The sequence below is a fragment of the Garra rufa genome, chromosome 21, assembly GCF_049309525.1.
Source record: "Garra rufa chromosome 21, GarRuf1.0, whole genome shotgun sequence".
Taxonomy (NCBI): Eukaryota; Metazoa; Chordata; class Actinopteri; order Cypriniformes; family Cyprinidae; genus Garra; species Garra rufa.
Window position 1 is genome coordinate 23,796,410 of NC_133381.1, and position 11,196 is coordinate 23,807,605.

Genomic DNA, 11,196 nt, shown 5'->3' on the forward strand with positions numbered 1-11,196 from the left:
TTGTGGGTTTTTGGGATGGCCTGGATGAGTGTGAGATTTCCCGGCCTGAAATTTTGTCCCAGTCCGCCCCTGACTCCAGACATAAAAAATGCAACGTAAAATAAACAAAACACGATAGTTAACAAAACATACATCTCTCTTTCACTTTAGAGAAACTGACATATGGCCTCTTTATCTTTGTCTTGTTTTTGCATGTAAGTGAAATGTGACTCAGTTTGCATACCATTCATAGTACACCTAAATAACTGTGCCTGGAATACAGGAGAATGTGCAAAGTCATTTTCTGTAAGTATTTTTTGAACAAACAAGGGAATATGCATGGAATGCAAATGAAGTAATCAGGAAATTACTATGGAATTATTCCCAAAATCAACAGGTCAAAAAACCTGTTCTACATTGTAGACTTTCACAAAAGCATATTGAAGTCTTTTCATTAGACCTCAGTTCCTACTTAATGCCATAAGTCAATATTAAAATCAAGCCAGAAGAGTCATGTCACAAAAATATGCACAAATAAATCACTACATTTAGGCATTTTAGATTTGGATTTTAAACTTGTTTTTAATTGTGAATGAAGATACATATGAACCAGCTTTCTCATAAAGTCTATGTGGGATACAATTCAAAATAAAAACACTTTTCAAGTATTTTTTGAAAATTATGAATGACTATAAATGAACACACTCAATCTTTGAGGATGCACAAAAGCCACTAATAATAGCAAACAAAAAATAATGAATGTATACAGAAGTCACATCACAGGGTCTATTTTAAAACTTTTTATTTTAATAAAAACAGCATCTGTTCCTTAAAAACAAACCAGGCTGGATAGACTTTCTTGGAAGAGGCACTTTACTGAAACACCCTCTTGGGACCTTAAGCTCCTTTAAATTGTAGTAATGTTTAACTTTAAATTATTGCATTTTTATACATTCTTTCAGTCCCTGATGGGAAGTATGCATATATCTTTAAATATGCACAAGGTTTCTCAAGCTTCAAGTAGAAGCTTCTAGCAGATTCCCAGGCATCTTGAATGTTTATATGCCTGTTGTTTATAAGTAAATGAACTTGCCCCAATTCTGTGAACTGACTGAAGTCATAAGGCATCATATTAGTAATGAACTCACCCATTAGACCAGAGAGTAACTGGCTAAAGTAGTGATGCCACATTGTTTTTTCTTGTTCCTGGACATAAGGATGTAGCCCTCTTCACCCCATGCCATACTCCAGCTAAAAAAAGCAGTTTTGTTGTTTTGTCTCTGTTCAGTCATGTACTGTTTTCTGTTTTTTATACATTTTTCGTTTTAACATCTTGTGCTTTTATATTAACCTGTTCTTGATGATCCAATAGACCTTTATGCTCAGGCTTCCATATCCAACAGCCAGGATGCCATGATTTATGGCATAGGTGGTGCAGTCACTACAAACATTATTTATTAAACTAGCCAGCACATTTCTAATTAAAAGCTGAATAAATAAAATATAACACCACAAAAGCAGGTGATTTCACTGTGGAGAATACTGTTGATTAAAATCATTTTAAAAACAAGCCGAAGTGTCACAAAAAGAATTATTTATTATTCAAAAATTAGTAGGACTCACAATGGCATCATATGGGTAGGAATCTTCTGTATCCAGACCTCCATTGTCTTCAACATACAGGAAGGCCAGTTCCATTAGTCCTCCATTACACCCCTTGTTCCCAGAAGATCCAGAGCAGTCCACCATGTGCTGCTCACTTAGGGACAGTCTTCTTGAATGTCTGACCCTCCAGGGCACCAGTCTGAGAGACAAAAGAGGGATGAATAAAGCAGAAAGGTAAGAATGCTGAACTGCACTCTTTAAGCATTTGCCATATAAGATCTATTTGTAAAGGCCATAATGTGGGTCTTACTGCACTGAAGGCCCAGCATGGTCTACGCTGCCCCTGGTTTTTAACACCAGTCTCATAGCCCTTGTCCCTCCAGTCCACAGAGTTGGGCAGCACAACGGCATCCTTCAGCCAGATGAATGTAGCACCACCACGGGCCTTAGTGTTATTCATGAACACCTCCTGTCTGTATTCCTCATTGCTCTGAGAGAAAAAGGGAATATGTTAATTATGATGAAGTTTTGTGTAAACAAAATTAATTACAACCTGCCAATATAAAAGCTCACTGATTTTAATTTTGTATAGTTATATTTAATGGGTCTCATGGAACTGAAATGCTTGAAATGACCTGTTTGTGTTTGTATGTATGTGTGTGTTTTATTTTATTTATTTAATTATTTTACCACGTCAGCAAAGTATGTCATGCCAAGCCTGTAGGAATTGATGCCCTGATCTGCCATCATGTTGTGGAACAAAACCAGTTTGCGATTGGACAACCAGGTCTGCTTACACTGAGACTCTTCCTCCACAGAATGGTACGTCTTACCTGAAACACACAAACGTGAGGTTTTGCTAGTTAAAATGTTAAGGTCATGAAAAATATATATATTTGAGATTTTGTTCACTGGCTTTTGTTCTAATTCAACCTGTGGCATATTTTCACATTCCTTAAGCAACCCGTTGAACTACCTACTGTATAACCCTATGAAGTTGTGTCAAGTGCTGAGTTAGGTTAAGTCATTTCTCCTATACATAAGAATAAAAACCTGAAGTGAGAAAGGACACAATGAACAATGTGTGAGATTCATCAAAACTCTTCTCTATTTGATCATTGTCTGAATGGCTTCACACTCTGTTCTGTCTAGTTTTGTCATTCAGTAAGTAAAGAGAACCTGATGAGTGTCTTTTCTTAAGATTTTAAAGAAGATATGTGACCCTGGACCACAAAACCAGTCTTAAGTCGCTGGGGTATATTTGTAGCAATAGCCAAAAATACATTGTATGGGTCAAAATTATTGATTTTTCTTTTATGTCAAAAATCATTAGGAAATTAAGTAAAGATCATGTTCCATGAAGATTTTTTGTAAAATTCCTACTGTAAACCTATCCAAATGTAATTTTTGATTAGTAATATGCATTGCTAAGAACTTAATTTGGACAACTTTAAAGGTGATTTTCTCAGTATTTTGATTTTTTGCACCCTTAGATTTCAGATTTTCAAATAGATGTAGCTCGGCCAAATATTGTCCTATCCTAACAAACCACACATCAATAGAAAGCTTATTTATTGAGCTTTCATATGATGTATATATCTCAGTTTTGTAAAATTTAACCTTATGACTGGTTTTGTGGTCCAGGGTCACATATGTGATGTGATCTGGGAAATCCCATCGAATGTCGTGCTGGCACGTTTTGAGGAATTTCAAAAAATTGGTTAAATTGTAAATTTTGGTCAAAATTAAGTTTTCATTAAATTATTATTCTATACCATCTTGTCTATCATCTCTGAAAATATCTTGGCGAAATTCACTTGTTTAGTGCAGAAAAAATAGCGATTTATTGCAGCAAGCAGAAATGTTTTTCTCTTGTTAAGAACGCGTTGCTTTCCCTTAACACCACAAAAACAGTTAACCTATCAAAATAAACCATATAACATATTTAATAAAGGTCTATCAATGCACATTCCCCGCCAGTCCTGTATAAACTATGGCACGCAAAGTTTTTTTATTTATTTATTTTTTAATATCGTGAGATGGCGGAGTGCAACAATGCAGTAGGTAGGTTACTGTAACTTAGCTGTTCACTTAAACGATTTTACTCGTCTCAATCTGCTCAATACTGGTGATGTCAGCGCCCTAAACAATGTTATAATGGACGATTCCACATCCAGAGATGAAGGATCTGATGATGAAGTTACTAAAGAGGAAGACCCTGCTGAAAAAACCAGCATATGCTGGTTAGATATGTTTTGGTGCTGGGATGCTGGTTTTAGCTGGTTTATGCTGGTCCTTTGCTGGTTTATGCTGGTCCTTGACCAGCAACATGACCAGCATAAACCAGCTAAAACCAGCATCCCAGCACCAAAACATACCTAACCAGCATATGCTGGTTTTCCAGCAGGGGAGTTCGATGAAAATCTGTTTTATGCACAGTGCGCGAACAGTTGTGCTGCGCTCGATTTTCTAAATGTAAACTACAAGGTAGGCTACATTATTCATGCATCTAAATATACAAGGGGTGATCAAAAGTTTGGAGCTTATGCCTTTGATAAACAGTCTGTTTGTTTAATGATGCAGCATAGCGCTCCTGACTTGACAGACAACCTTTGTTAAACCCATGAAGTGAAAGTGAAAGCCATCTAACTTTAAACTTGTTTTTCTTAAAATTCCATTCTTGAAAATCATAGCTATCAGCCAAATTCAGATAGTCATAACTTTTGTTTGTTAGGTTCAAGCTATGGACAAAATAAAAACAGTTTTGGAAAGGGCTTGAACTCAGCTATTATATAAAAAAAAAGGTCAAATTTCACCATGTGCTGGGTTTTCCTAGATCGCATCACATATATAAGACTAAAGAAGGAGACTCTCTTAACCAAATTTCATTTTCCATGCATAAAACATCCTCTAGAGAAAGACTGGCAGCAGCAACAACCAAAAACCTCATCCTGCAAACAGAAAGAGAAGACTGTGAGGTTGGACAAAAGGTGCACAAGGTAAAACAAGTGTCTAAAGTCACGGTTTCATTTCTTCTGTCACACCGCCTCAGATGATTTCTCAAACAGTATTTTTTAAAAATCTGGTTAAACCTGAGCACTCACTTGTGGTATGTATTATATGATGTTTTATTAACAAAGTTCGGGAGAAGCGCGTCAGATACTTAGCGTAAACATCACAAGAGGAGCCCACTCAAGTCAATCAGTGCCATAGGTTTAAATACAGCTGACTCACCTCCATTCACTTGATGGTTTATCAGTAACCCTCCACCACCCCATCTCCTCACTCCGAGTTCTCACTACTCTTATTGGGGGGTACTCTGGGTTCGGGCCATTCCCGAGCTCGGAGCCCTTCACCGGACAGCATGCCAAACATGCATTACTATTCTCCGGCTAATTATATGTAAGCGTGAACTCGTGAAATACATTTCCTTGATGTCAGTCACCCGGCCTGTCAGCGTTTACCAGAATAAAGGTCTGAGTTTATAGAGTTGTTTTATGAATGAACACACACTGTTGTATGTTTGAGGATGCACAAATGCTACTAATAATAGCAATCCATAAACAATGAGGATATGCAGGAATCCTTATGAAGTCATACCACAGGGTCAATTTTTAAAACTATTTATTTTAATTAAAAAACAGCATCTATTCCTTAAAAACAAACCAGGCTGGATAGACTTTCTTGAAAGAGAAACTTTACTGAAACACCCTCTCGGGTCCTTAAGCTCCTCTAAACTTTAGTAATGTTTAACTTTAAATTATTGCATTTTTATACATTCTTTCAGTCCCTGATGGGAAGTATGCATATATCTTTAAATATGCATAAGGTTTCTCAAGCTTCAAGTAGAAGCTTCTAGCAGATTCCCAGGCATCTCACAATGGAGACTTGGTTACATGGTTTTGAATAAAGGCTTGTGATTTGAATTTCTGACCATTTAAAGAACTGTTCAGTAGTTAAAACAAGCCAAACACTTAGCCTAGTTATCTTGGTATTTTAGTTTTCTTTTGAAAAGATGTCTTTTAAAAGATAAAGACTTGGTTGCATATTTTTAAGGAAAAAAAGTTTCATGTTTTGGATTTCTGACAAGTTTAAAGAGCTATTTAGTTGGCCAAGCCAAACTAAGCATTGTGCTGCTTATTGTGAATTGAAGAAGTGGAATTCTGGATCGAGCTTGAACTCCATAATTATTATTATTATTTCTTGTGTTATTATTAACCTTCTAGGTTGTTTGATGATTGAATAGAGCTAGCAGGTAAAGCATATATTAGTTGTTATAGAGTATGGTGAGAATAAAATGTGCAACAGTATAGGCTACTTTTTGCCTGCTGAGTTCTATCTTTTTCCAGAGTCAAGATGTCATGTCACAGGAGGTCAGGATGATCCTCCTGCTTACATGATCAGCAAGTGATCGGGACATCTGTGATATCAATGTTCATGTTTTCCTGATAGATATTAAAGTGAATCCTGTTTGATTCAGTTTTTACCTTCTAAGAGGCTGACTGCACAGTATGTGTATAACTAACCATACTGATAAAGTGTCTTGCCAGAGCTAGACAACCTTGAAGAGAAGATAATGTTTTGTGTGTCTGCATGTGTGTCAGTATCCGTCTTTGATGAGAAGGCTATCCTGGAGAAGTTCGTCATCTGTCGCTGTCCTGGTCAGAAATAGGTCTCTGGAGAGACCTGTTGTGTCTGACCCATGATCTCTTGTAGCCTAAATAAGCGTTTGTAGATATGCTTTGAGTTTGATGTCTACATGTGGAGATGTTCTAAGTTTATATAGGTTTAGACCAATCAGGATCTTCCTAACCTATGCATTGACGTAGTCAGCACCCTCTGTTAGAGTACAATTACTGGTGTTTTGAACATGTACGCAGAGCAGCCTACGAACTCCATTGAGAGTGCTGAAGCTGACTTCTGCTGATGAAACTGCAAACTATTTTCTTCAGTAAACCTGACTTCGATTGATTGAATCTTTGACTCCTGGATTTTGTTCATCATATCTGGGACTTAGGTTTTTACTGTAAATTCCCTTTACAGAATTATAAAGAAGAAATACAGGAAAAGAGTAAACAACCACAAGGATGAACGTTTGGCAAAAAATAAATAAATAAAAATATTTCCTAGTAAATGAACTTGCCCCAATTCTGTGAATTGACTAAAGTCATAAAGCATCATATTAGTAATAAACTCACCCATTAGACCAGAGGGTAACTGGCTGCAGTAGCAATGCCACATTGGTTATTCTTGTTCCTGGACATCAGGAGATGTAGCCTTCTTCACCCCATAACACACTCCAGCTAAAATCACAGCAGTTTTGAGTGTTTAGTTGCTTTGTCTCTGTTCAGCCCTTGTTCCCAAAAGAACCAGAGCAGTCCACGAGTTGCTGCTCACTGAGGGACACCACTTCTTAAATGTCTGACCCTCCAGGGCACCAGTCTGAGAGACAAAAGTGGGATGTATAAAGCAGAAAGGTAAGAATGCTGAACTGGACTCTATAAACATTTGCGATGTATAATCAGTTTGTAAAGACCAAAATGTGTGCCTTACTGCACTGAAGGCCCAGCATGATCCACATATCCACTGGTAAAACTTTATTTCAATAAAAAACAGCATCTATTCCTTAAAAACAAACCAGGCTGGATAGACTATCTTGAAAGAGAAACTTTACTGAAACACCCTCTCGGGTCCTTAAGCTCCTCTAAACTTTAGTAATGTTTAACTTTAAATTATTGCATTTTTATACATTCTTTCAATCACTGATGGGAAGTATGCATGCATCTTGAAATACGCATAAGGTTTCTCAAGCTTCAAGTAGAAGCTTCCAGCAGATTCCCAGGCATCTCACAATGGAGACTCAGTTACATGATTTTGAATAAATGCTAGTGATTTGAATTCCTGACCATTTAAAGAACAAGCAAGTTTAAACAAGTCAAACACGGCCTAGTTATCTTGGTTTTTTAGTGTTCTTTTAAAAAAGAAATAGAATTTTAGTGTCTTTTAAAAGATGAAAACTTGGTTGCATGATTTTTATATGAAAAAAGTCATATGTTTTGGCTTCCCGAGGAGTTAACTGTCACCGTCCCCTCTGTGGGACGCCCAAGTTTACTTCACCTTTTTACAAATAAATCCTAATATAATCTTGAAAAGCTATATGTTGTTGGAAAGGTCTAAGGCTCCTTATAAGATATTTTACATTTTTTGATGTGTTACAAATTATGTAGGAAAATAATATATTTTTTGTGACAAGAGTGCACCTCAAAAATCTACTTCATAACATTCTGACCTTTGTCACAAACAGATTCCTTGTTGCCTTTTTCCCTATCACACTTTAGAAATCATAAGAAATTATATATCAGCTATAAACATGAAATCTCAAAATGCATCTTTTGAAAACCATTGTAAAATCAGACATTGGATTAACACGCCCATCAAAATCATATTACAAAATGTTTTTGTTCATGAATTATAAAAATGTAAGTTTAAATTATTCATTTTGATTTTCTCTTTTCAAAAATGGGAGTGACATTTAAGGGGTTAAAGAGCTGTTTGTTTAGCCTAGCCAAGCTGAGCATTGTGCTTATTGTGAAATATGAAGAAGAAATACAGGAAAAGACCAAACAACATTTGACAAGAAAATAAAATAGAACACAAATGTTTATTTTTATTCCCTACTTTGTAGTAACATGTTTTTCTTGTCAGACAACAGTTAGTTTAATAAAATCCACATTTCCTTTTCTCCCATCCACTCCAGGTCCAATTTGTCCTTTCCTGCAGAACATAAGACAATCATTTAATTCTTAATTCCAGAGTAGGCTATGACATTTAAAGTATGCTTTGAATGTTTATATACACCTGTTGTTTATAGATAAATGAACTTGCCCCAATTGTGTGCATTGACTCAAGCCATCAAGCATCATATTAGTAATGAACTCACCCATTAGACCAGAGGGTAACTGGCTAAAGTAGCGATGCCACATTGGTTGTTCTTGTTCCTGGACATCAGGATGTAGCCATTATCACCCCATCCCACACCCCAACTAAAATCACAGCAGTTCTGAGTGTTTAGTTGCTTTGTCTCTGTTCAGGCATGTACTATTTTCTCTGTTTAATTTTTGTTTCATCATCTTGTGCTTTTTTCTTTACCTGTTCTTGATGATCCAATAGTCTTTTCCACTCAAGCTTCCATATCCAACAACCAGGACAGCATGATTTACATTAGAGCTGCTGCATCCAGGCTCATCATAGATACCTAGAAACATTATTTATTAAATTAGCCAGCAATTAGCCAGCAATGAATAAAAATGTAATATTTAAATTGTAACACCAAAAAAACTTGCCTGAATGATAGTGCTGAAAGCTGCAGTGTTCAGAATCAATGCCAACAGATATGGGGCCGACTGTAGCAACAGCCTCCTGTAATGCACTTTCATCCCCACTGGCAATTTCAACATATCCTGTGCAGGTGGCACCCACAGTGTTTGGATTAAAATGGCACTGATCATCCTGCATTGAGAATACTGTTTAAAATTGTTCTAAAAATACCAGCTGAAGCATTATAAAATCATTTATTATTCAAACATTCTTAGGACTCACAATGCCCTCATATGGGTAGGACTCTTCTGTATCCAGACCTCCATTGTCTTCAATGTACTCAAAGGCCTGGTCCATTAGTCCACCATTACAGCCCATGTTTCCATAAGAACCAGAGCAGTCCACCAGCTGCTGCTCACTAAGAGACACCAGTTTCCCTGTCTTCTTGAATGTCTGACCCTCCAGGGCACCAGTCTGAGAGACAAAAGAGGGATTAATAAAGCTCTATAAGCATTTGCCAAATAAGATCTGTTTGTAAAGGTAAAATGTGGGTCTTACTGTACTGAAGGCCCAGCATGATCCACACTGCCCCTGGTTTTTAACACCGGTCACGTAACCCTTGTCCCTCCAGTCCACAGAGTTGGGCAGCACAACGGCATCCTTCTGCCGGAAAAATGTAGCACCACCACGGGCCTTAGTGTTATTCATGGAGCCCAGACATCCATGGAACACTTTCTGTCTGTATTCCTCATTGCTCTGAGAGAGAAAGAAAGAAGAAATACAATGAATTCTAAAGTTTTGTTTAAAACAAAATGTATTTATTTAAGTAATTGTTTACATTTATTTAAGTATATATTTAAAAATTCATCATCAGTCTTATTATAATGATAATTATAATGACCTGTTTGTGTGTATGTGTGTGTTTTAATTTTTTACCATGTCAGCAAAGTATGTCATGCCAAGCCTGTAGGATTTGATGCCCTGATCTGCCATCATGTTGTGGAACAAAACCATTTTGCGATTGGACAACCAGGTCTGCTTACGCTGAGACTCTTCCTCCACAGAACGATACGTCTTACCTGAAACACACAAGCATGAGGTTTTGCTAGTTAATATGTTAACAGACATCTGTAATATATCATATAAATATATGTGTGTGTGTGTACCTGGTATTTATCAAGTTATAGGGAACAAAAGTCCCCAAAAGGATAGTAATACCAGTAAATTTTGACCTTGTGGGGACATTTCTTAGGTCCCCATGAGGAAACATGCTTATAAATCATGCATAATGAGGTTTTTTTTTTTTGAGGAAGTAAAAGTGTGCACAATCTCCTGTGAGGGCTAGGTTTAGGTGTAGGGTAGGTGTAGGGCCATAGAAAATACGGTTTGTACAGTATGAAAACCATTACGCCTATGGAATGTCCCCATAAAACATGTAAACACAACATTGTAAAGAAAATATAGCTAAAACTAAAGAAGGAGACTCTTACCAAATTTCATTTTCCATGCATAAAACTCCATGTCCTCCAGTGAAAGACTGGTAGCGCTGGCAACAGCCAGAAAAGCAGCGGCAACAACCAAAAACCCCATCCTGCACACGGAAAGAGAAGAGACAAATGCGAGGTTGGACAAAAGGTGCAACAAGTTAAAACAGAACAGATAACAGTGTATAACATCACAGTTTCATTTCTTTTGTCATACTCCCTCGCATGATTTCTCAAACTGTATGTTTTTGAAATCTGGTTAAACCTGAGTACCTACTTGTGATGGTATGTAGGATATACATTTCCTTGACGTTAGTCACCCAACCTGTAAGTGTTTACCAGAATGATGATCTGGATAAGAGTTTATAGAGGGGTATTTATGAAAGAACACACTCTAGTGTATCTTTGAAGATGCACAAAATCCATTAATAATTGCAATTAATAAAAAAATTAATGTATGCAGAAATCCTTATGAAGTCATATCACAGGGTCTATTTTCAAAATGTGTATTCTCACTGATAGCACATGTACATCATGAAGACAACTATTTGATGTCTGCATTTACATCTGTAAGGCATATTCTTTAGTATTTGCTCATCTGCAATACGTCTATAGGACGTTATCCTGTGGAGTGATTTTAGACTCAAAACGATTAATAGATTCACGCACAACTATCTATGTACTTCATACATTTTATGCATGTATCTCACTAACCACAAACAAATGTTTTTCAATTTGAGTCAGTGTAATTCATTATTAAATTATCGTGCAGCAAATTTGTACAAACACTGACATGTTTGAGAATAAAAAT

The 11,196-nt window shown here is 36.7% G+C and overlaps 1 protein-coding gene and 1 pseudogene across 1 annotated transcript; both read right to left on the minus strand.

The window, feature by feature from the left end:
• Positions 1-1,130: 1,130 nt before the first annotated feature.
• Positions 1,131-4,491, minus strand: LOC141295361 (procathepsin L-like; annotated as a pseudogene).
• Positions 4,492-8,521: 4,030 nt separating this feature from the next.
• Positions 8,522-10,491, minus strand: LOC141295227 (cathepsin L-like peptidase). The gene is made up of 7 exons (XM_073826440.1): positions 10,392-10,491; positions 9,838-9,980; positions 9,460-9,657; positions 9,184-9,375; positions 8,928-9,093; positions 8,734-8,839; positions 8,522-8,627 (listed from the first exon to the last, which is right to left on the minus strand). The coding sequence occupies exons 1-7, from the start codon at positions 10,489-10,491 to the stop codon at positions 8,528-8,530; spliced, it is 1,005 nt and encodes a 334-aa protein (XP_073682541.1). The 3' UTR covers positions 8,522-8,527.
• Positions 10,492-11,196: the final 705 nt, after the last annotated feature.